This window comes from Lipophrys pholis (assembly GCF_963383615.2).
Source record: "Lipophrys pholis genome assembly, chromosome: 15".
NCBI classification, from domain to species: Eukaryota; Metazoa; Chordata; class Actinopteri; order Blenniiformes; family Blenniidae; genus Lipophrys; species Lipophrys pholis.
Window position 1 is genome coordinate 23,295,075 of NC_137642.1, and position 25,951 is coordinate 23,321,025.

The following is a 25,951-nucleotide window of genomic DNA, read 5'->3' on the forward strand; positions in this document are numbered from 1 at the left end:
ACTTGGCCCTGTGTCTCTGTGTACCCCAAACACACCCCAGAGTCCTTTGAGGTTATCTTATAGCTGAGACCAGTTCCTCCTCGTTCTGTGCGACTAAATATAGGCTTCTGAACCATCTGTGAGAATGATTTTGTTCCCTTAATATCACCATCAGCACTTTGAGCTGGCCAACAGAGACTTCTCCCCCCGTCTTGATACCACCTCCCCAATCCCTATTCATACTCTTAACCTCATCCTCCTCCTCCTCCTCCTCCCGTCTTGACACCAACACACCCCAACCCTCTGGACGATCTACCATCTGAGTGTTGGGTGGGTTTCGCACTTCCCGGGACCAGGGTCCAGCAATACGTGGGGTCGGAGGCACTGAGGGATTTGTAAACTTGCGATCAAGATCGCCTGCTCGGAGCCCAGGGTCTCCTCTTCACTGTTTGGTATTTATAGGCTTGTCTCTTCTCCAAGGATTACAACAAAAACTCGGTGAGTGGTTCTGCATCCCGTCAGTGTGTTTTGTTCCATGAACAGACCAACAGCTTGGGTTTCATATCTGGACTCCAGAAAAAAAAAAAAAATGGGAGGGGGGATTACTGATGAGCAATTTGTTCCTGCTCATGATTTCTGGTGGTTGTGCAGCTGATTGTCGAGAGGAAAAATAATGGAAAATGATCTCGAGAGCTTAGTTGGGATTGTTCCTCAGCTGTTTGATGCCCCAAAGGAATTAGAAACTAATTAGAGAAGCAAAATAGCTCTGCTGGTCACTTGGCTGCTTTTAGATTTTCCTGGTATTTCTTGGTGCGTCTTAAGATGACAGAGGGAATGGGTGAATGTGCTGACTATCCTTGTCTATGCTCGTTGCAGAGATTTTATATGGTGTCACCAAATCCTGATGGGGGGGGTGGAAAACCTGAGTGCAGAGTTCTCTCAGCTTGTAATTATTTAAAGAACTTAAAACAGCATCAAAATCCTCCTCGTTAATAACCATTAGCTGCTCCTGTTGCCACTCCTGTTTCGAGAGAAGGTCAAACACCGAGAATTGTTTTCTGTAGGTGTGTATTGTGTTCTGTGTGGAGTCCATTTGATAGTTGAATGACGCCATCACACGTCGCTAAAATGTCTTGGCTGGAAATGACTTTTATAAATAGCTGCCGTAGGTTGAGTTACAGAACTGTGGATGTGATGTGATGTTTTGCCACTGATTGAACCTTAAGGAAACTTTGGGTGGAAGCTCAAGGTGCTGATGTCTGTGCAGTAAAATGATTAAAATGTATAGTGTATTTATAATAGTTTGGAAAAGAAAGTGTTGCAAATCCACAAAGGAGGTGAGATAAGCTGTGGATCTTATCATGTGATACGCACAGAGAAAAAGTAGTCATTCTTATTTGCCTCTCTGAATGCAGCCATACAGTAGATTGGAGAATGCAATAAAATGGTATGAATACTTTTATCAATAAATCATGATCTGGGGACAAAACAGTACCACAATTCCCTGATCCACAATTTGCGCCTAAACTAATGCGTGCATATGTTTACGTCAACTCGGTGTGTGTACAGATCTTGTATCACCAAACAAAACTGAAACGGGCCATGAGCTATATGTTTTCTATGGGGCGGACATCTGCTTCACGAGGGAATGCGGGGAATCTGAGGTCACTGACATCCTCCTTGAACTTGAAAAATGAGGAGGGCCTGCTCTCTCTGTCTGTCTGTCTGAAACATTCAGATCTTGTGGATTCACTTTCAGTGCTTGTTGGCACTAGAGGTGAAGAGAGGCCCTACGAGGCAGGAGCTTAATATTAAAACAAAACAACAAAAAAATACCCTTTGAGTTGTATTCATGTCAAATATTTGTATTGAATATGAATGTGTACTATGAATCACAATAGTAACCCCAATGAGATATGTCAATATTATAATAAACATTCTGAAATGTTGCAGGCTATCTAAGTTAAATCTATACCTTGAAGTAAAATATTCATAGGAAAGTCAATTAACTTTGATTTCACTCTCAAATACATTTTTTTTGTTTTGTAATTTGCCTGGAATTACATTCTGTGCTCTCTCTTGGCCCTCCAGCCATGCCTCTGGGAACACCTGCCCCTCAAAACAAGCGGAAAAGGCTCACGAAGATCGTAACAGACCTCCAACATATCACTCAGGATGGTAAGACTGACATGGAATTATATAATATGAGACCAATTTAACATTGCTCAACGTATACTGGATACAAAAATAGATGGCTGATAGATGATAGCTGCTGCACATATGTGTACTACACAGGGACTTCATCACAGGACAACTGTCAATTTTGGCAGTTTTTTCTACTTTTTCATGTTGCAATTGCTAATTAAAAACACAAGGCGGTTAATACTATACTGTGTATGTGAATATGGCAATCACATTAGTTAATCGACTTAACTATTACACCTGCAAGTTACCATACTTTTGCATGGTTTTGCGACGTTTCTCTAAATATTTCTGCCATTGGCTGAATGCTGCTTACCCAGATGCTCAGGCAGAGAAAGAGGAGCTGGACCTGGGAACGAAGATCAGGTCTCCTCAAGACATCATGCTGGAGGAGCTCTCCTTGATGAACAATCGAGGCTCCAAGATGTTCAAGATGAGGCAGAAGAGGGTGGAGAAGTTCATCTATGAGAACAACCCCGACATCTTCACCAGTGACACGATGGTGAGAGCCTGAGAGAAAACAAAATCCGTACACATTGCTGTCAGACCTTCAAAACACAATTAGAAGTGATGATTTTTATCATGTTTCTTACAGGACAGCCTCCAGAAGTTTGTCCCCTCTCTGGGAGGTCAGATGGGAGGTGGGATGATTAACCTCGGTGGGCATTTAGTCAGCAAACAGACGGGACATCACTACATTGGACAGGCAGGGGGGCCTCCAGTGCCTCCTCCGAAGCCTGGAAAAGGAGGCGCAGGAGCAGGTGGAGCGGGAGGTGCAGGAGGTGCAGGAGGTGCAGGAGGAGCGGGCGGGCTGGGTCCAGGCGGCAGTGATGGAAAAGGAGACGGGGGGTCGAGTGAGTGGTCGGGAAAAGGTTGGTATTTTGGGTCCATTTTTAACAAGATTATTTTAGAGCATGGCCTTTTCCAAATGTATATTTAAAACAGCACAAAATAGCATCTCTGGATATGAAACGATAACCAAAGCAACATTCAACCAGATCACATAAACTTAGTGTCTAATTGAACTCAACATTACATTTTATTATACTATTTTATAAGATCTATATAATTTTGACAGTTAATATTTGACATTTTTGTTTCTCCATTTTTAAAGGAGCACTTCCAAAACTCAAAATCATTGCATTAAACAATTATATTGTTGATTCATCATCTATAGAAACTGATTCCAGTAGAGCAGCGATGATTACATTTTGAATTTATTGGTCTCTGCAATTCACAGATCCAGAGAGATTATGATTATGATTATGGTATTTTGATTTCTCAAACACTTAATGATTCAATGCACCTGCCCAAATAATGTTGTTTGCACAACTTTAAACCAAACTGTCCTGGAGCATTTATGGCATTTCTAATTGCAGTAAAGAAAAAAAAGAATTCCTCCAAAACCTATTTATAAATTCTTCTTTTCACCAAATCTCACGTATTTAAAACATTTCTATGTGGATTCCTTGTATTACTAATGTGATCTCAATCACTGATGGCTGGAGATTATCACACACAAATGGGAGACGGGAATTGGTGATGCTCCACCCAAATTATTAGAATTTTGTATTTTTATTTTTTATCTATACATACAAAGAACTAAAAACCCAGACCACATAACACCAGTAACACTGTTATCGACTTGTCTTTCAATACATTTCAATCCAATAAGCTATGATGTGCTAGTTAATTAAAAATTGGATCATATCAACAAAAAAAAAGTTATCCTTAAATTTCACATCACATACCCGAGCTGTGGACACTATCTCTACAGGTGGGAAAGGCGGTGCAGCTACCAAGCAGATTCTTGTGAAGACGTACATATCACCATGGGAGAAGGCCATGAAGGGTGACGAGGTTCTCATAGCTACTCTGAAAGCCTCAATGCCCGGTCCCATTGACAGTAAAGACATGCCCAAGTACAAGTGTTTCAACAGGTAATGAGTCCAGGTCTGCATTTGTAGGTGTTTCGTAACGGACCAGGTTTAATTAACCCTGCATTCACATTGCTCAGGAGCGCCATGCCCTTCGGCGGCTTCGAGAAGGCCAACCAGTTCCTGAAATTCCAGCTGCCGGACCCTGAGGCAATCAAGGAGGAGCCTGAACCCGCTGTGGTGTACCAGCATGACGTTGGCTGCCGGCCTTCTTTCAACCGCACACCCATTGGCTGGGTGGGCAGCAGCGAGCCGACCAGCATTCACATGGAGACGGATGCTGTGCCCTTTGATGGGGAGACCGACGAGCTGTGAAACCATTTTCATACTGTGATCACACCTGCTGCGCACATACACACACGCATGCATGACTGCATGTAAACACACGAGCATGCACACACACAGGATAGATGAGCTACAATTAACTGTTATACTGATGATTTGAATATTTCAGTGTGGATAACTGAAAGCATGTGATACGTGGTCATGTTGTCATCTTGCTCTGTATTTGATTGTATGAAAAAGGAGCCGAAGTTGTTCTAAAACATCTAATGTTTATTTGTTAAGTTCAGAAAAGTTGCAGCTTTTGTCAATGAGGCAAGAATGAATCATGTATGAAGGATAGATTGATGCTGTGTTACTGTTGTGCATGCTGTCAAAATGTGAACTTGTGACCATATTTGTTATGTCACATATTTTCGGTTGTTATGATTCTCTGATCATGTATTTAACTCCAAAAAAGCCCTATGAAGCCATCTACTTCAGGATGCATATGCAGAGTCTGTTGCTGATGCAGCTCATTTTCTCCACAATAAACTGAAACACTCCTCTTGTAGAGTACTTTAAAAGCTATCTTTTATACCTGCTTCAGCCAGGATAGTGTCACAAATGGACCAGGTCACTAAATAACATACCATGCAACCCAAATACTCATCAACACATCATCAACATCTGTGTGGCTGAGTGACCACTATACACCACCATGCAACAAATTTAGAGAGATTTCCTCTCACGTTAGTTATCTGTAAAGGGGCCTTTCATCAAGTTAAAGCAACAAAACATGAAAGAAAATGATGAGTCAAAGTTTGACATGAAGAATAACTTTTGAAGCATGAACCTCCATCCATCCACCTTCGACATCCATTCAGGGTCACAGGGTGCTGGATCCAATAGCTGCTCACTTTGGGCAAAGGTCAGATTAAACCCTGGACAGGTCTCCAGTCCATTACAGGACAAACACACAGAGACAGACAACCACACACACTCACATTCACACCCAGGGGGAATTCAGGGTCACCAGTTCACCTCACATGCACGTTTTTGGACTCTGGAAGGAAAACTGGAGAACCGTGCTGCGATTTGAATCCAGAATCTCGTAAACACTTGATGTCAAATTATGTCTTTTCTAGTATGAGATGAACTGCTCCACAACAAAAAAAACTAATCTGAAATTAAATTATTGAGCAAAAGCGTTATAAACAATGAAAGAAAAAACCAAAAATTCAAAAGTCTCGTCAGTTTATTGGCTATTTATCACTGGATTTATAAACAGCAGCTTCCAGTAGGGGGATTACACACTCCAGCACAGGTGGGGGCGGTCATGCTTTGGGAAGTGCTTTGGATGAGTGAAACAGAGAAACAGAAGAAGGATATTTCAGTCCCTTTTTGAACGTTGGACAACGGGATCCGAGGTCAGAGCACATCCAGCAGGATGCAGTGTTTACATCTAAAAGGAATGAACACCAGCTGGCAGCTCGCTGATATTAGGTAACACTACAACCGGCTCAGGCGGCTCGCTGGCTAAGCTAGCTGTCGGGCGAGCTCAGGGAAGTTTCCTTCAAACGGAGCAATGTGGCGGCGATACTAACGGTCAAAACAAGAAGACGTGTACGCACAGACTGGGCGAGTTGTTAGTAGTCTTGTCGTAAACCACGTTAAGCAGCAGTTCAGTCGGCGCAGATGTTAGCGTTAGCTGTAGCTTGTGGAGCTGTGGCACTGCTGGCGCGCGGGACTACGTCATACCTAGCAACCGCTGAATATTGTTGCCCAGCAACAGCTGCAGAGTTCCGTGACGCTTTGACGTCCAACAACAGTAAACTACTCTGAGTTAAAACGTGCACATTTTATTTCGCTATTTAAGAGTCCCCCCCCCCCCCGCCCTACTTTTTAATTTGCAAAACATTTTAAAACTTCAAAACATTCTGCGCGGCAGTTGCAAATAAATGGAATAAATAAATGTGCTTTCCGTCTCTTCTGTTTCTTATTTCTGTTGTTATTATTACGGTGTGTACATGTTATTTGTTTCTTTTGGTTATTTCACCAAAATCCTTTTTTGTCTTTTTGTTTGCTTTTCAAGCCACAGTTAAGGATTTACTTCTGAGATATAATAATACAATATTACAAATAATAATTGTGTTTTCAGTGCATGTCATATCAGAGCAATAATACGTTTTTAATATTTGGTTAAAACATGTTAAATGTTTCTCTGGAGTGCTTTAAACTTCTGTGTCCATTCCCCTTTAGCTGATTAAATGAATCAATCTAAAAATTCTTTCAGATTTTTGGAGAAATAATATTTGGCAAACTGATTTAGTTTTTTGATGTTGCATGTTGACATTATGGCAGACCGTTTCCAACAGTGAATGAAAACAACCATGATTAAACAAAATATAAAAGATGAAACAAAATTTCCTTTAGTTTAATTAGCTGTAGGGATTAGCGCTGATGTGTAGCTATGTTCCATATAATAAATGAAGTTCATCTTTGGGTGTTCTTGTGCTTTAGAAGTATAAAATTACAGTTTAAGTGTCTGTGTTTCTGTCTCTCTGTTGTAGGTGAAGTATAAGCAGATTTTCCTCATGACATCAAAATCAAAGACGCACTTGGCCCCGCTGCCTCAGATAGAGATCCTTATATATTGGATATTGTCCTTTTTTTCTCATTTGTATTCTTTCTACCAGCTGCACACATTCTCCAAAGGTAAGGTAGATGTATAAAATGTACAGTAGATGGCTAAAATGAGTGGAATATGTAATGAAAAATAAAACCGTTTCCTCTTGCTTTGAACCTCAGAGCACGAAGCAGGATTAGAAAGAGAGTTCCATCTGGGAAAAGGACTCCTTGAAGGATTTAAAAGGGTAAGCCCATGACTGATAATATTTTTTAAGGTATGCATCTTATTGTAAGCCTGAAGAGCGCAGTTTGAAATAGCGTCACTGAAACAAAAATTGTATTCATATTAAAATGGGGTGATCTTGGCTCAGTGGAAGAGTCGGTCGTCCAATAACCAGATCGTTGGAGGTTCGATTCCCACAGTCATTGTCGTTGTGTCCTTGGGCAAGGCACTTAACCCACACTGCCTCGTATGGTGCATGAATGTTGGTGGTGGTCGGAGGGGCTGATGGCGCAAAATGGCAACCATGCCTCTGTCAGCATGCCCCAGGGCAGCTGTGGCTATGACGTAGCTTACCATCACTGGTGTGAATGAATAATGGTCTCTGTATTCTGTATTTGAGTCAGCTTGAAAAAAAGCACTATATAAATCCAAGCCATTATTATTATTAAAATTATTTGCTTTACGGGAAAAGTTGTAAGACTTCTTTGAAAAGATTTATGTGTTGTTTTTTTCACCCCCACAGGACTCATCTGATTTTGAGTGGAGTTTCTGGACCCAATGGGCCAAGACATCCTTACTCTGGACTCTGATTGGTCATAGCGTGGTATCAAGATTGACCAGCATCTTTTACCCCAAGGTAGGAACCAGCTGTTTCACAAGCCGAAAACCCAATAAAGGCATTAGTTGTGGATGATTCAAGACCTTGTTTTTGTGTTCCTCCAACAGCTTAGGGTACCAGCTGTAACAATATACGGCCTTTTAGCCGCCTGCTGTGCATTAGGGATTAAAGGTGTGAGCGTGCTGCTGGTGCATCTTGCTCTGTCTTTTTTAGTCGCCCGGCTGCGGATGCCTGCTCTGTCATGGGCGTGCAACCTGCTGCTGCTCTCCACTCTGCACATTCAGACAATTCAAGAAATCCAGGTAAGGTAATGCTTCCTGCATGATACTCTGTGCAGAGTTTGCATGTTCTCCCTGTGTTGAGTTTTTTTTCGGGTACTTTGGTTTCTTCCCACTGTCCCAAAGCATTTGTTTGAGATGAACTGGTGACTCTTAAGCGGCTTGTGTGTGTGTGAATGTGTGTGTGATTTACCCTGTGATGGGTGTATCCTGAATTCAAAATAGTCAGCTGGGATCGACTCTAGCCGCTACGCCCTAGCTGGAAAAAGCGATATAGAAGATGGATGGATGGATGGATTGGACTGAGCTGCAACTGTCACTGATGATTTTGCAATGAACCCTTCAAAATATTGCCCGTGACACCTTGTTTGTTTTGGTCGCAAAGTCTGTCCTCAAAACTACATTTCTATCACACATTTAGACATTTAATGTGGCTGTGAAATTGAGGTAATAGTGAAATGTGTCACTCTCACTGCATCTACAATAACCTGAATCATAAATGCCTTACATGAAACAAAAGGTGTGTGTAGCAGATCAAAAAGGCCCCTATGCTAAATTATTTATGTTGTGAATAATTTAGTGGAAAAACTGTTTGACAAAGATGATATGAGCAATGATTATCATCTAAACAGTGACAGTTTTTATTATTTGTAGAATAGTCTCTTACATTTATGATGTTTCATTTGAGAAGAATAAAGAAATGTGTGCATCACAGTTACTCCTCATTTAAGCACATAGTGCTTGCTTCACTATTCCGCTTTGGACATGGCATTTACTGCGTCCTTGTTATCAGAATAAGCCGTATGCAGACACATTTAATATCTCAAGCCAGATGTCACTTAAATGTACATTTTTCTATAACAACCTCACATGTGTATGTCCCTCACACAATTACCCTGAAAGTCATTTTATGAAAACACCACACACCCATAACTTTGTGAACCATCTATCATATCTGTAGCTGTGAATGACTAAATTACTATATTGATCTATTTAGGGTAAAAAAAATACACAAGGAAATAAAAATGTTGCAAATGATTCCATTGCAATACTTATTACTGCAGTACAATCATTGCATGCATGAATTTTGTGGCATAGACAAAAAAATTTGGAGCTGGATGGAAGTATGAATAGTTCTGAGGTCTGTTATGCCTGCTATAATATGGAGAGAAACTTTGCTGTGCCTACAGTCTACACAAACTCCACGTCTGAGTCTCCAGGCAGAACAGAAAACTGTCACCACTCTGGTAAATTGGTCTCCGTATCTGATTGGCTGTTTGCGTTCAAGCTAAAAAAAAAAAAAAAAAAACCTGCTGAAGCCACAAATGATTCTACAAAAATAGGTTTTGCTATTCCACAGCAGCACTGTTTAAATGGACAAAATCATCTATTTTTGGATGCAAAAAGTTGATTTTATGATTAGATGTACCTCTTTTGATTGTAACCAAATGTCATATTGGCAAGAAACACAAGAGGGCGCAAGATACCAAGAGGATTGGGCTAAAATACATGTAACTTCACATTATGCATTCATTTATTTCCAGCATTTCCGGATGAATAGATGATGAGTAAAAACTAGGTGTCCTATATTTTCTGCCACCCTGTGATGGACAAGATAAATATATTTTGTTCAAAGGTGGAATTTTTAGAATCTCAGTATACTTAGGATATGTCTCTGTTTTCTGATTGAATGAAGAACAATCAGTTGTTGTTTTTTCAATTGGAGATGCATTTTAATAGTCAATCAATCAACTTGGGTTTGTTTTGTTTTCTTAATCCTCAAGATTCTTTTCTAGTATTCTTTTAATCGCTTACTTGGATGGAATTTCCATCAGTGAAAAGCTGAGCATCGAGCCCAGGTAAAGTGATGCAACAGCGCTGCAGTCACAGTAGTTTCTCAATCTCAATGGGGAAATCTCAATGGGGAAGAGTGAAATTGAGCTCAAATCTACCTCTTTCCCTCCTGCACACATCCCCACAATCACGTGCGGCTGCACGCAGCTGAGTCCTGTGTTCAAACACAACTTCAAAAGCAACCGCATTTCCAGCATCTCTTAGCAGACCTCATTAAAAGTTGTCTTAATATTTGGGGAGAGTTTTGACACATATTCCTCGCCGCTTGTCTAAATTTGCGTTAATCCCATCATTAATGTACGAATTTCCCTGGAATGTGGCAGAAATAATTGGCCTTCCTTCCCTTTGTTGCAGAGAGGCTGGTATAAAACTGAAGAGGAGTACTATCTACTGCTCTTCAGCGTTGCTGTCTGTGGTCTGCGCTTCATCAGCTTCAGCCTGGAGCACTGCTGGAGCCCTGTGGATCCTGGTGCAGTTGTCCAGCTCTCTTGGTTGTTGTCGTATACTTTCTATCATCCTTTCTTCTACAATGGACCAATTGTCACATATAAAGACTACACAGAGCAGGTAAGGGCCAGTAAAGCGACTCTGAAATAAACTATGATTTAGTCAAATTGGCTTTTTTATTTTGGTGTGGAGCACAGGTCTCGTCTCTGAGACCATAGTATATCAGTAAGGGTTACTACTACAAGCTTAAGTTGAATTTTTGCCTGTTGGCATATTTTACATCACCTAAGTTGCTTTCTGTGGAGCAGATCTACTACAGCACCTCTTTTTCTCCGGCTTTCCTTCTTATGATCACAAAGGTTCAACCTGCATTATTAACAGCATGCTCCCTCGCTTCATTTGCAGATGCAGAGGCCCGCTGAGCAGACGGACAGAGAACCGTCAGCTCTCGGTTACCTGGTGCTCAGACTGGGACGGATCCTTCTGTGGTGGTGCATTGCAGAATACATGATCCACGTTATGTACATGCACTCCATCCAGTCTAACGAGACCTACATTGAGATACTGCCCCCTTGGGCCTTGGGTGAGGCTTTCATACTCTTTCAGGTTTAATGTTGCCCGGCCGCTTCAGACACATGGCCTGGATATGTTTTTGAAATGCAAAACTTAGAAACATTCATTTTCCCAGTGGGTTTGACAACACACACGCGGCATGCTGATTACTGACTCAGTCATTAACCTGGTTTATTAAGACACTTTTCTTAAAAACAAATTGTGCTGTATTTAATAATATTTACTCAGATGATGGTGGTCCACCGTGATCTAATTTGACCCATTATTGTTCCCTAATGAACCTGAAGTATCTTTGTGCTTATATAATGGAACTGTTGCATATTACGATTCACCAAAATAACACAGAGGGTAAAAACATGTCAAGACTCTGATAAGGTATACTTGGAACCAATGTTGCACAGCAAATACCTTTCCTGCATTGAGTTTCTTTAGTAGACACTTTTTTTAATATTGGAAACTGTCCATTTTTTTAGACTATTCTAAAAGTTCCTGCTCTTCTATGTAAGTGGAAGTAGGAATGTGGACAATTGTTTGTGTCACTCAGAAATCAAAAAGGTAATCTTGGAAAACATAAACATTAGGATCCACTACCTTATTCGAACCACAAAACCTTCTGGGAAATACTTTATGTATTTGTCTTTTATGTTCTTTACACAAATCAAATGGCAGTTAAATGGAAAGGACTCTGGCCATCTGCCTTCTGGCAGCTGCTGTATGCTCTTGTAAAGCATAATTCTTAAAATGCACTCCCTCATCTTAGTAAATTTCAAATTTGAAAGCACCACTGGGGTTTTGAAGTAATTTCCATCAGTCACTTTCTTAATTACTCGCCCCAGAGCTGCCATAAGCACGCAGGGGACATATCTATGGATCATGGACAAGCAAACATGAGGTCAGGTTGAGCAACTATTGTCTGTGATTGACCACAGTCTTTTAATAATGGTAGAGAAAGTGGATTGCTGAGGGGCAGATCTTTTCAGGTTTCATGGATTCATTAATTGAATCTGTCAAGAGTGGGTATTTACTGCCATGCAGGACAACGAGACATAATGGATGAAGAGCAAGAAGATAAAAAGATGTAAAAAAAAAACAACAACGTGTTTTTGAGTTATTACATCATTACATCAGGACACATTTACATTATAGTGGGATACTGTATCAGGAAATTCTGAGTCAGCCATAATATTATGACCTCATGTCCCTTCTTCTCTGTCGAAAAACCCCGACCCACCTGCTTTCTCATTCTTTCTGGTTCTCATGCATCAACTCAGTGGACAACATGTCCTTTTCTTTCCCCTGTTATAGGCGGCCTGGCCCTGGCTCTTGTCCAGTTCTTCTTTGTTAAGTATCTGGTACTTTTTGGCCTTCCGTGCATGCTTGCAACTTTGGATGACCTGGTTCCCCCGAAGCTCCCTCGCTGTGTCAGCATCATGTACAGCTTCACAGGCATGTGGAGGTAAGACCACACAGCATTATTAAATCAATATTATATTGTTCTCCCAGCATTCCTCAACACTTCAGCAACTAGAAAAGCTGACATCCATTGTATCCTTGAGGAAAAGGTACATTTAATGTCAAGTGCTTCGAGTACTTGCTGTGCTTTGGCAATCACATTTAGACTGGGCACAGAAAATTGTCTCATTTTGGGTCATTACTGGCAATCAGAACAATAGGTCACCTCCACACCAGGAGCATTGTATGATTCGTTCAGAGTCACGTTCAGATTATTCGTGCAATCTGGCCTGGTCTGTATTTGCAGATTAGGAATTGTACTGCCTCTGAAATGAAAATAGATTTGAGCAGCGTTCATAAAGTAGTAACAGGGGATTTTTTATACAAGTTAAAAACAAAAGGTATAGAGTGCAGATTGTAATGTGGGTCCGTTTTGAAGAACATGCAGGAGATATTTCCACAGCCTTACAGCAGACACTAGAAATATGCTTTATATTTCTGATTCTATGATTGCATGTACATAGAAATATATACAGTACTTGTCTTTTACTGAGGTACATCTATCGAACACTCCTACAGTCACAGACCACGTCTGAAATGGAAAACGATTGTGCATAAAAAGATCATGCCTGCTTCATACTGAAGGGGTCACAATTGCTCAAAGTAATGGTCACGCACAGTGCAGAAGCTCTCCGGGAAAAACACCTTATTCAGCAAGACATCTGAATATAAAGAGTGCGAAGAATACAAAACATCTCAGGCTACTCAGACATATGAAAGTGAAAATGATATGGCTTTCATGTTACCAAAAGGAAAAAAACCTCGATATGTATTTGACAACCTCGAAATATAATGTGAAATGCATTCTTTATTATTGTTTCCTGCTCATTTAACTGAAGGAATATTATGTAGGCTGGCATAAAATAACGGTAACAACTCACTACTTGTCCAAAATTTCCTCAATTTCTACTGCAACACAAATTATTCCAGTGAAACTGGTAAAAATCAATGTAAAGTTGGATTTATACCTCACTAAAACTCACTCGTTGGGGAAAGATTTATCGCACGGCTCTTTGCATGTTTCAGCAGAATTTAGACAGCACACATACAATTAAAAACATTTTCTGGAACAACCTTTTACTTTATCCCACACGTATACTGTAAAATTATGTGACATTCTTATTGCACAATCATTCCTTCTCCCTTAACTCCGGGCACATAAAGTGGTAGATGCAGGGTTGCATGTTGCTCTGGCGGTAATAAATGCGCCAGCCGTAGACTGGACTGACCAATATGCTGACTGCGTCGCTCTCCGCTGCAGCCGGCGTGTGCTGAGCTGGCCCACAACATTGATGGAATGCATAAAGCCTGACACCATTGACGAATCTGCTCTGCTTTATGTACACAGCGCCAAATCTAATCTTCCTAATGACAAACAGAAGGCACGCAAACACACACGGGCATCATACGAACTGCAGCGGTCCCAGTTTACATGAGGCCCACAAGTGTTTTTGTCTCGGTGTTATATTATTATGCTAATTCGTAACTCAGATATGCATTTTTTTTCCCCATTGTTAGGCACTTTGATGAGGGGCTGTATCGATGGCTCATCAGGTAAGGAGGCACTCCACGAGCGTGGACGGACTAATTCAGATGTTAATGCTTATACTAAAAATGTTAAATGTCATTTAACTAGAATGTCTATCTGCCTTCTTATCTACATGTCTATCTGTCTTTCTCTATAGTTCAATTATTCTACATTTGTATGTCTTTCTGTTTAACCATCCATCCATCCATCCACCCCTAAAAATCATCCATATGTCAATCCGTCCGTCCATCTATTCGTCTGCCTGTCCGTCCATCCATCCTCCATCTATCCATCAAACATCGGTCCACCCGTTGGTCAGTCTGTCCAACCTTCCATCCGTCCGTCCGTCCGTCTGTCCATCAAACTGTCCGTCCGTCCATCCATCAAACCATCCATCTGTCCATCTGTCTGTCCATCTATTCGTCTGTCGGTCCATCCATGCATGAAACATCCGTCCATCCAACCATCCATCTGTCCGTCCGTCCGTCCATCCATCCATCCATCCGTCAAACATCTGTTCGTCTAACCATCCATCTATCCATCCATCCATCCATCCATCCATCCATTAAAAGGTCTTATTTGTGAACTTGCCAGCTGTATAACCTCAGAAAAGGTGTCGTCCTCCAGCCTCCATGTTTCATCATAATGGATAGGGAACCTGCATTTGCATGTCGGCTTTCTCATGATTATGAGGTTGCATGTTGCCTGTGAATAGTTCTCGTGTTGCGTCGCCAGCTCCTGCACCCTGGAGTAATGCCTCCCTGTTTAACATGTGCATATGTAATGGGAGCATTTTGTGTTTGCTCACTTGTACTTTGGACAACGCACATTATTAGTTCGTTTGCTTTTAATGATGCACACTCTGCTGAGTGCAGCCTATTGGGAGTTCATGGTCTGCCTGGGAGACGCGGGTTGCTACAACACTACAGTTTCCTCGATTGTCAGAGAACACTGTGATAGTCTGGGAAAAGGTTCCCTGTCTTGGTTATTGTTTACTAATTAGTGTTTTTATTGGCTGTTGTTTTTGTTTTTTTTGACATTGTGATGGATTACACGTCTGTCTGCATTTCACGTGCAATGAAAGAAAGCATATCAGACTCAAAGTGGCTCCAATTAATTTGCTTAAGATCCCCGGGATTTAAATTGCAAATGCAAGCTTTCCTTTTAATCTGTGTCCATTGGAAATTGTTTTCTCCCGCCTAATGGCATCACTTGCAATTACGGCACTGCAGATGCAAAATAATATCCGTGACACAATGCCCTGACGTTCCTTCTAGCAAAAGTGCCTTTAAAGAGGTTTTAATGTAGTTTTGAAATTCTGTTGAATTTATCTGAAGAGCGCTGGAGGAGTGCGTAGGTGTTAAATGATGTGCTCCACATGACTCACCACTGACACCCTCGTCTCCCTGGACAGCTAAGTGGCTCATTCTTCGCCATTCCATTACGCATTCAGTGCCCGCACGCCGCCGTGTCTCAGGGTCTCCGTTTCACTCACATTCACTTATCGGCCAACAAAGAAGCTCTTGCAGGGTGACTGATTCAGTTATCGCCACTCCACGTGGGATGTTTTATCCCACATCCTGGAAAATTTTACTTGTGGATTTTTAAGTGCGAAGGCATATGGGTGGGTTTGGAGGGACTCGAGTGTTTAACCTTGGTACTATTAAAAGAGAAACATTGACTACAATGTACAGAGCATTTCAATAAATTAACAGACAATGGAAAAGTTAATGAAAACAAAAGTTTTTTTTTTTATTGGTTTATTATATAATAATTGGAATATTTTTGGGGTTCTATTCTTAGATATTTTATGTTAGAGGTAAAAAAAAATACTTTTTTTATTTAGTTTTTGTTAATGGAGATCTTCAGTTGTAATTGGTTTTATGAAAATAACTTTTTTAGAATTTTTTATATATTAATGTTTTTATTGAAAAAGCAACTCCCAGATTACAATACAGTGTGAAGATTTCCCAAACTTAAGCTTTTTCTGCTTTAAACAAAATATGAACAAGATAAAAAACAAGCCTCTTGTTTCTTACATAAAAACTTGGACACTTTTATCACTTATAGTCTGTGCAACAACAAAGAAAAACTTTAAATTTAAAGATTTTCATGGCAAAATTTTAGCAGCCCAGCCCATTTAAGAAGAATGTGTGCTCTTTGTGGCCCCAGAACTAAAAGGTCTTTGTCACTCCTGACATAAACAGACGTCTACCTCGCCTCTGAAAGAGGATATAGACTCCGCTAAACATCAGCAGGTAGACTTAAAAACAAATATCACCCCACAAGCATCCAAATTACCCCCCAAACTGCTGTCCACCCACACTTACATACACACACACACGTCATATGTCACTTTTGGTTCTGCAATATTATTCCCAACCATTTTCATAAACAATGACCAAAATTATCATAATCAAGATTTAAAAGCTGGCTAAAACTTTTTAGTTCATACATACAAAAGACTTTTCAAATGTATTTAAATGTGTGGCGAAGCCTGCGTGTCTGTGGCGAAGCCTGCGTGTCTGTGACAGCACGCACATCAACAATCATATTTGCCAGACTAATTCCCTCTGACGGCCTATGAAGCCTGTCAGCACGTTGTTTGCCACCATCTGCTTGAAATAATCACATGTTACATAACACACTGATTATTCAGGTAAGTAATGTATACCTCAAAATTATCATACTTTGATTAACATCTGTGTAGAGCCCCTGAATTAATTTGATGAGTAGACGGCGGTTATGCGCAGGTATTCAGTGTCTGCTCTCGATCCAGCACTCCGGTACGGCTCCATCTGTTTGCGCGCCTTCTTTCATCCTCCAATATGGCCGAGCTGGCCGCGCTATTTAAGGCTCAAGAAAACGCTGGCTCATCTTTCAGGGACATTGATTAGCCACAGGGTGGCTGAGATAATTAGTTCCCAGCTCAGCACCGCTACACACAATGAGGTGTTTGTTACGTGTGTCGGTACTGTGCGTAGCGTGTTCAGGCGGCGTCTGCACCTCCGGGACGGACCAACTTCTCACAATAGCCAGAGCCATTTTTCTTGGTGACCTGCACCACATTTGTTGGTAATTGGTGGGATGTTCACATGACTGGCGAGTCCCGGGTGTATGCAGCGGCTATTTTAAAACGCAGACGGCGTAACCTCATTTGAGCCATTGAAAAATAACTTCTGTTTGCTCTCCATTAATATTAATACACTGATACATTTCGTCAGAACATATTTTGGTTTTAATTTTGACTGATTTTCATCAGCTTCTCCTCCAAGACGTTGAAATCAGTGGTTATCTAGCAGAACAGAGCGGCGCAGACAGCGGTGGTGAAGAAGTAGGTCAATCTGACATAGAAAGTGGGTTAAATGTGTGTCAAGGGTTTCACGTGAATTATTAACCTATTTGACGCATTGTCAAGAAATTGTATGGATTGATGTCCCGTGGAGTGGAGAGGAACGCCGTCTTGAATTGATTTTAAAATATAATAATAATTATTGCAACAGATTAATATCGACGCGTTGGCCTGCTTTTTTAGTTGTAAAGCTGCAATATTCACTGACGTGGAGAAAGAAAAATCCTTTTCTTATAGGGGTTTTTAAGTTTAAAAGATGAACATCTTTGAACAGTCATATGTTAAGTAATTTATGAAACGTTTTTCAGTGGCTCTGCTGCTCATTCTACAAATGCATATTCATTACAAAAGGGTATCTTTTAAGATAACGTAATAACTGCCAGTAAGGTGATAATTTTTTGCCATTTTGACTGCAGCCAAGCGATAATGTAATAAAATACTATGCTGCATATTATGAATCCTTATTATGACGACCATACAATACCTATTTTTGATGAGCAAACTGCAAAAAATCTGCAAAAAAAGATTTTGATAATGTTGGCAGCAGTTATTACATTTTAAAATGATTTTTTATTCTTAAATGCCACTCCTTAATGAACAACAATGGCTTAAAATATCTCATTACACTTTTGGCATGTTATTATGTTTTGGGCTTTTTTATATTTAAAATTGTCAAACTATTAGGTCATTGGCCATTATTACATAATTGGTTGTTACAGCCTTATGTTAAGGTTATACAGCTGACAAATTCAATTACCTTCCACATATTATCTTTCTTTTTGAGAGTGTAATAAATAATAGATAAAGGATGATTCATTTATTGATAGATGAATGGATTTATAGAATAAACACACTATCATGTCACTGCGACACCACAACAATACAGCTGTGTGCGCATAAATTAGACATCTTAATTGAGGGAGATGGTTAAAAGTAATAGACAAGGACCTTTTCCTAATCACAAGTGAAAGTTACTCCACTACTAAGAACTAATTTTCACTAACTTGCTCAATACCGCTGTCTTAAATTATTAATTACACATTACTTATTCTCGTTTCAGATATATCTATGTGCCTCTGGGAGGGTCACAACACGGCCCACTGTTAAAGATGATGTCCACAGGCCTGGCGTTTGGATTTGTCTGCCTCTGGCACGGCGGCCACGACTACCTACAGTACTGGGCCCTGATGAACTGGGTCGGAGTCCTGCTGGAAAATGGATTCAAGTCACTCTTTGAGTCAGCCTTCATTCGCTCCATTGTCGTGAGTCAGACGTGTACATCTGCCGGTGCAAAAAAAAATTTTTTTAATTGAAAAACATCAGGCTCAATATTAGAATCCCCGGTTTTTCCATCGATCGGCTAATGAAATCTTTCCTGTAGCCAGAAATAAAGAGGTCACACAGTGTAATCCGATTCAATAAGATATAATGCCTGGGGCCACTACACTAAGTACAGACCAGGAAAAAACAGGTTCGATCCTGTCACATCTAATTGGCGTGCATAGTTATTACAACATTAATGCGAGCTAAAGTCTGCTTCCAGTGCATTCAGAGTGGAGCCATTGGAGCTATTCCTCCGGCCTCTAGCAACGCTTCAGAGTAAAATTGCACTCGTGTCTGATGGCGAACAGTGTAATCCTCCCTGTTTACGGTCACGCTGTTCGTTACTGGCAGGCGCTTATGTGATCTTCCCTGTACGATTTAGAGTGGAAATTTCTTGTGGTTCTCCTTCAATTTGCTTATTGTTTTTGCTGATTTCCCAGGAGCGGACTTTCTCCGCGGCGATGAGAAGGCGCTGCGTCGCCCTCCTCTCTGCCTTCTCCACCGCCATGCTCATCCTCTCTAATCTGGTGTTCCTCGGAGGGACACATGTAGGCAGAATCTTCTGGAAGCGTGTCTTCATTCAAGGTAAAATGTCTTACACAGTCCTCACTTAAGAGGAATTGTAACACTGCTAACACTGCTGGTTAGCGATCATGTTTATTAGTTGTGGGAGTTTTTTTGTGGTTTCTTTTTTTTTTTACTTATTCACAAGCATTGTAGAAAACCACTAATTCCTCCTAAAAATGCAAATTTCCAGCTTGGTGAGTCTAGCTCTCACCTAGAAGACAATAAAAGAAAGTACAGTCAGTGATGTTGAATAGGTTTGTATATTTAGCAGCGTTTTCTGTGAGGCTATTTCACGCATCTGCATGGGCAAACTCTCCCAGATAGAAAGAGACATCTGTTTCATGGATGTGCCAATGCCTCTTTTGCGCCCCGTGTCTTTATTTGACTCATTTGGTACCTAAAGCAAGATGGCAGGGCCTCCTAAAGCCTGTCTGCTCATGATAAGCAGTGTGAGCTGCACTTGCTCCTGGGCTTGGCCTGAAGTGAATACAGAGAACTCAGCGTTGGTTGATATTATCATATGTTGCATATGATTTTAGGTGATGATTAAGAGTTTACTGATATTCCAAGCAGATTAAATGTTTTCTCTACCCAGTCATCGGCAGTTAACATAATGTTGACGTCGCCGTTACCCCTTAAAGTAAAGTGTGGCTTTTTAACGTCTTCCATCTGGCTCTTTCTTTGTCTCCTCACACTCTTAAAGGAAATATCAGCATGCTTTAGCTGCTAAATGCACCACTGTGTTCACCAGCTAGTCGTTTATACAGTTCCACTTTAGTGCTGAGAACACGGTGCGAAGTCGTGGGACATAACACACATTTTTATAAAAAGACTATAAAAAGTGAAATATGCCATATTAACGGAGGTGAGTAAACCAACTTTTGTTTTTACAAATTCAGCTTCTATCAATCCTCTTTTTTACAGTTTTGTCCAGCAGGGTTGTGAGGGGATAGGCCAGGTCGTAGTTAAACACAGTTCCACACAGGGCCACACCTCGAGGCATTTTAGAGCTCCCAATTAGCCTCAACAAGCATCTGTTAGGATTGTGAGAGGAAGTCAGATAACCCAAAGAAAACCCATATACACGGACAACATGCATCTCTGAGGCCAAAGGTCAAAGGCGCTCGGGGACACTGAAAATGCAACTTTTTGAAAACTGCTCCCAAAGTGGAATAACCAGCTTTTTTTCAGGACACTCCCTCCGGACCGGTAAAATAGGGCCATAGTAACATTTCAGTTTAAGTTTTCCTTCGTTGTGGCACAGCATAGACGTGATGAGAATGTTGATATTTTTGCAAAAGCAAACAATTGCTACTGAAAATTGCTACAATTTCAACATAAAAACCATTTCAATGATACTTTCTGGTGTAAAATACCAACGATTTCTTTGACATTGTTTTGATGGCTTGGTGGTTTGGGGGGCCGGATTGGAGCCTCTTACGGGCCAGTGTTGGCTCATGGGCCTTGTGTTTGACGCCGCTGCTTTCTGTCCACCTGGAGCTGTGTTGTAGTCGAATAAAAGAGGTTTTAGCTCCACCACGCAGGACAATTGCGTTGACACCAATTATTTCTAGATTTTGCCAAACGTCACAATTTTTCTCTCTAGTTTTCGTTACGCTTTTTTCCTTCATTGTCATTTATGACTCCATCTCATCTGATTATGTCACTCGGTCTCCAAGATGAGCCTAATCAGCTTGATAAAGGTCACAGGCGAGCTTTATTGTGATAGTAAAAACTGTTGGCAAATTGTGCGGAAAATGATCCTTCTCCTCGCACTCCTGACCTTTTCCACACACACCATACCGGAGTGTTGGTGTAAATAATGTAAAATGAGGCTGAAAACAAGAACAGGGTGTTTGGAAATTCCGTTTCTGGAGTGAATTATTCAGAATGAGAGCTATAAACCAAACTGAATATTTCATTCTTGTAAATGTATTCACAGCATGAGAAGAAGTGAGGCTGAAAATGTTAAGATAGATCATTTAATAAACGTCTTAATAACCTCTGTGCCTTCACGAACATAACGAACGCACCAAGAGTGCCTCAGACCGTTTCTGTGGCGGCACTATAAACCTCTGAGGGGCAGCTGTGGTTTCATTAACATGAGATCAATGCTTTTAAATCAACTCGTCTCAGATTTTAGTGGCGCAGGCATCAGTGCGATTGCTCTCCCTCCCCACAGGTGTAATGCACCAAAAGAAAAGCGACTGTTTGGCTGATTGAGTGAACACTCTGTGTCCCAACTCGTATGTTTCGACCAAAGATGTGCAGAGTCTTATATTGTATGTTTGAATGTTATGTTTGGAAACCATCTGAAAACTAAAATGACTTTAAAGCCAGAAAGAGTGCGAAGTGACAGAGAAATGTTACAATATTGACGGTTTTATGCTTTAATTCAGTAGACAATCAACTTTAATACCTGTTCTAGCACGCCACGTCAAAAATGACAAGACTCTTACTTCACTTCGACATAGTTCTACATAATAGCAATGAAATTACAGTCATTTTACTTTGGGTGGGCATTTCATCAGACATCAGTAAGATTACAGTTATTTTATTCCAATAAAGCAGATTCTTAGTTGTATATAATACAGTAGATCTCAAAGTGTGTGGCAGCCGTCCTCTTGACAAAGCAAGACTATTCCTTCAGTACCAAAACATAAATGTGACAACAGTTACAGCTCCCTAAAGTCCAACCAGATTTGTAAATGAAAGCCTCAAACACAAGAGTTATACGTATTACAGTATATTTGTGAGTAGGGGTCTCACCTCCCACACTTTGATTTACATTCAGTCACTTCTTCAGCTCATCACTCCGTAGGAATGACGTCTCTTCCTTTTCCTTGAATGCAAAGGGAGGTTGAAACCATCACATGGTCTGCTCGCTCCTTCTCCACCTCCTCTGAGAAGACCCTCTGTGCTTCTGCTTTTTCACCGTACCCTACTGTTTTTTTTCTTCCTTTGCCTCCTTCTCTTTCAAGCCTCTGCTCAATGTTGACCTGCCAATATTTATCTAATTTGCCACTGATCTGATGGACTTTCCACCCTTGACATCATTGGCTTCTCTCTCCATCTCCTCAAGGGGCTTTGAGTCCCAGTTTGTTTTGATCTTGTAGGTTGATACCTTTTCTACAGTGGTTGATACATGACCAACACACCAAACCAGTTGAGTATACTCAACTGAAATACCATTTAATACGTCAGAGACCATTGAACCAGTGGCTTAATTTACCCCACAGCCAGCAGTTTGGGGCAAAATGAGGTAGCTTTTAAACTAAGGCTAATCTTTAGGGAAGTGATTCACATGATTTTATACGTGAGCAAGTCACCAACATGCATCATGTAGAAGTTTAGACCTGGATAAATTTGCTTTGGCATAATAGTCATTTTACCTGTTGTGCAGAAAATTGAGTTTGACAAGCAAAAAAGTGTATTTTTGTGTAAAAAAAAAAATAAGTAAAATAAAAATCACTAGCCCCATCCCCTATGTGCTTCTCTGCATCACAGCAAGATGGACATGATGGGTGTTTCCTGAATTTATGGTCACATGACAAACAATGTGTACCTGGATGCAAGGGGTGGGTGAACTTACCCCCTGGCTCATGTTGCCCCACTCTCCCCTACTGTTTGAACAGGAGGTAATTCAAAAGTCTGGTCTTAAAAAAGACCAAAGAGTAAATTACTTTGCTCTTTGGTCTTGAATCGTTTTAGTAAAACTGTATAGAAGTTTTATAAAATAATAATAATTTTACAGTATTTTTACTCGAAACAGACACTATTCCACTCATTGTCAGTAAAGTTAATGTTCCTAAGTGTACATTGCACCAATTCCTCATAATATCTTATCTCATCGATGTTCGGATAAAATGGAGTTTGAAACTCTCTACTGATAGAAATCTCGTGATTTCACTTCATAGTTGTGAGATTCTATCTGGTCCTGATATATATTTCCATCTTGAACACGATGCTCTGAATAACGGATGAGCTGGATAAGAAATCTGTCTCGATGGCCCTCGTCTCTATCGATAATCAATCCAAAGAGATGCTACCTGATTAACCATACCACTACTTCATTTAGACGTCCAGCTGTTCAGATCGCCAAGCGGCTCGACAGTATTTTTAGTCCTGTGTTACCTTCAAATACCTCCTGCCCTGTAGTTAAACTTGAAGGGCTCAAGAAAACTGGTGTAATTACAGCGCGTCGGTGATTGCAGCCAGAGTGACGTGCAACCGAGGGAAATAGGTTATTCTTTTATTCTCTCTCCCAGATTTTTGTAGCGAGTCGCCTGTGTTCCAAAAAAATAAAAAATGCGAGCACACGCGCCTGAGCCGTGGCCAAGAGTTTGTTCACGTTTGGCTCGCAGCGTGTGCTTCTTCCAACTTTCAGTCAACAACAACAACAGTCCAAGTTGGAGGATATTTCACACTGAGGGCGCTAATGAAAGCTACACACCTGCAAAGACAAATCGCAGGGATGCCTTGGCTCGGGGTGCAGACATAGCCGCAGGATAAACGGCTTTGAGTGATGAATGTACGAGTCAGATTATGCATATTATAGTAATTATATAAATGAAAACACCTCAGAATGCGCCTAATTTAATTAAACCCGCATTAATGATGAATTGGTGTTTGCTGGAAACAACACAAGCGAAAACAAGTGTAACTACGCAATGCGAACGTCACCTTCAATGGGAAACTAGTATTTAGCATGTAAATAAGGCTTTTTTTTTTCCCCCTGGCCAGAGCCCACCTCTCTGGTCTGTGAACAGGAAACTGGCACTACAGCTGTGCGTGAAGCATCCAGTGCGTACCTGAATTCTATTCCGACATGAATGGAAAAGAATAGAGCATTGTGGGTGCAGGTGCAGGTTACGGAGATAATCTGGAGTCCGGCCAGTCGGGGAGGAGGTGCAAGACAGCTGTCCTTACCTGCCTGCTCGACCCTACGAGACGCCACTATAAATAGAAGACGAGGAGAAACCCTAACGCCGCACAGCCTGACAGAAAGTGACAACATCCTCACATAGCTGTCGCCATTTCTAACAAAATCCTCTGTGATTCTCTAATGAAAGCAATGGCTCTGCAACAAATCACAGACCTCCATCGCTGAATATTTCCTGGAGAGATTGATGGTTTTCACTGTGCTTTGAAGAATTCAGAGATCAGGGGGATTACATTTTTTAGAAGTAATGATGCTAAAAAATAAGTAAAAGTATTAATTATCAATTTGAGGGGCAGTGGTGGAACTACATGCTTGAGAATCAGACTTGTGATCGGAAGTTGATCGGTTTGAATCCCACAGCGGAAAGTTCGACACTGAGCAAGACCCTTGACCCCCATCAGCCCCCACCGTATCCTAGGAATAAGATGGGTCAATGCAGAAAAATGACTTTCCCCAAGAGAATTAATAAAACATGATTAGTTAGTTAATAGTTTAAAAATACTCTTTTACAACCAATTCTTCAAACCAGTTTTTCCTTGGCTTTTAAAGTTTGAGACTCTGCTCCTGTTTTTACTGTTGCCATTTTATTGTTTTTACTGTATTTTATTGCACTTCATCCTTATGTCTGTTTATGTACACCACTTTGGTTTCAGCCGTAGTTGTTTTAAAATGCTCTATAAATAGATGTGACTTGAAATTACTCTAAAGGAATTATAAATAAAATGAGCTTTACTGGGGAAAGATAAGTCAGACAAATTGGTACGTTTTGGGCTATAAAGATAAAATATTTAAATCCGGAAGCATCTATCAAGTACAAATAAAAAGTGTTTACGGATCCCAACCGATGTGAAACACATTACAAAGTGTACCATTCAACCAAAAATGACAACTAAACATGAGACGCAGCATGTGTGACGCTGTTATTTGAGGCTTCACCCAACTTTAAAAGCCTCTAATGCAGTTAAAAGCTGTTTGTTCCTTCTATTCAGGCTGGGCGACCATGGCTCCGCCGATGCTGGCGTTCCTCTACTGCTTCGCTCAGGTCGGACTGGAGCGGTCCTCGCACCCACCATGAGTCACCTTGACTCTGCGTCGAAGTGAGAATCCCTGCCACCGGACTGCCGGAGCAGCCTGCTGACTCCAGCGCCTTCGCCTCACCAGCCAGACTCTCAGTGGCGACGCTGGCTCGCAGCCACCGAACCTGCCCAGAGCTGGCTGAGGTGCAGCTGAGCGGACACTTTCTTCAGCAAAATCTGTCTGTTAGCTGAAAACTTTGGGAGAGATTCCTAAATATCAGTGCACACAAACGGTAATAATATATAAAAAAAAAAAAAAAAAGGACAGTAAATTAAGGGGCAGGCCCTAAAAGCAGCCTTGAGGCATGTTTTCTACCCAGTCAGCTCCATGGAAACACTGTTACTCTAAGAAACTGGAGGAAAATGTGGACTCCAAGCCTCTTTGTTAAAGGGCTCTGATGAGGCGCTTATTGAGCAATGATGTATAAAACATAAATAAAACAAGCTGCACATTGACCAAACAAATCACAGGTCTTTCTGTCTCCTGTGTTTTGTTTAGCCACATGAATCCATCCACAACCCCACCTTTCTCTCTTCAGGTGGGAATTGTTCCATTCTTGTCATTTAAACTCTCTGGTAAGTCTTTACATATCATCTGCAACTGTTGTTCAGGTAAACATTTTTTCATTAAAGTCTTTCACAATGTT

At 40.9% G+C, this 25,951-nt stretch overlaps 2 protein-coding genes across 2 annotated transcripts; both read left to right on the plus strand.

The window, feature by feature from the left end:
- myoz1a (myozenin 1a) lies at nucleotides 1-5,885 on the plus strand. Its single transcript, XM_080482098.1, has 6 exons — nucleotides 1-477; nucleotides 2,071-2,157; nucleotides 2,502-2,683; nucleotides 2,777-3,053; nucleotides 3,959-4,121; nucleotides 4,199-5,885. Exons 2-6 carry the CDS (start codon nucleotides 2,073-2,075, stop codon nucleotides 4,431-4,433), a joined length of 942 nt encoding a protein of 313 aa, XP_080338224.1. The 5' UTR covers nucleotides 1-477; nucleotides 2,071-2,072; the 3' UTR covers nucleotides 4,434-5,885.
- hhat (hedgehog acyltransferase) lies at nucleotides 5,677-25,951 on the plus strand. Its single transcript, XM_080482097.1, has 12 exons — nucleotides 5,677-5,885; nucleotides 6,953-7,097; nucleotides 7,191-7,255; nucleotides 7,757-7,870; nucleotides 7,960-8,154; nucleotides 10,339-10,551; nucleotides 10,837-11,014; nucleotides 12,310-12,460; nucleotides 14,035-14,070; nucleotides 18,457-18,658; nucleotides 19,160-19,304; nucleotides 25,218-25,951. Exons 2-12 carry the CDS (start codon nucleotides 6,977-6,979, stop codon nucleotides 25,301-25,303), a joined length of 1,506 nt encoding a protein of 501 aa, XP_080338223.1. The 5' UTR covers nucleotides 5,677-5,885; nucleotides 6,953-6,976; the 3' UTR covers nucleotides 25,304-25,951.

Coding starts and splice junctions, on each gene's coding strand:
- myoz1a (XM_080482098.1), top strand. CDS start 2,073: ATGCCTCTGGGAACACCTGCCCCTCAAAACAAGCGGAAAAGGCTCACG. Junction 2,684..2,776: donor TCTTCACCAGTGACACGATG/GTGAGAGCCTGA, acceptor TGTTTCTTACAG/GACAGCCTCCAGAAGTTTGT. Junction 4,122..4,198: donor AAGTACAAGTGTTTCAACAG/GTAATGAGTCCA, acceptor CACATTGCTCAG/GAGCGCCATGCCCTTCGGCG.
- hhat (XM_080482097.1), top strand. CDS start 6,977: ATGACATCAAAATCAAAGACGCACTTGGCCCCGCTGCCTCAGATAGAG. Junction 7,871..7,959: donor CCAGCATCTTTTACCCCAAG/GTAGGAACCAGC, acceptor TTCCTCCAACAG/CTTAGGGTACCAGCTGTAAC. Junction 11,015..12,309: donor ACTGCCCCCTTGGGCCTTGG/GTGAGGCTTTCA, acceptor CCCCTGTTATAG/GCGGCCTGGCCCTGGCTCTT.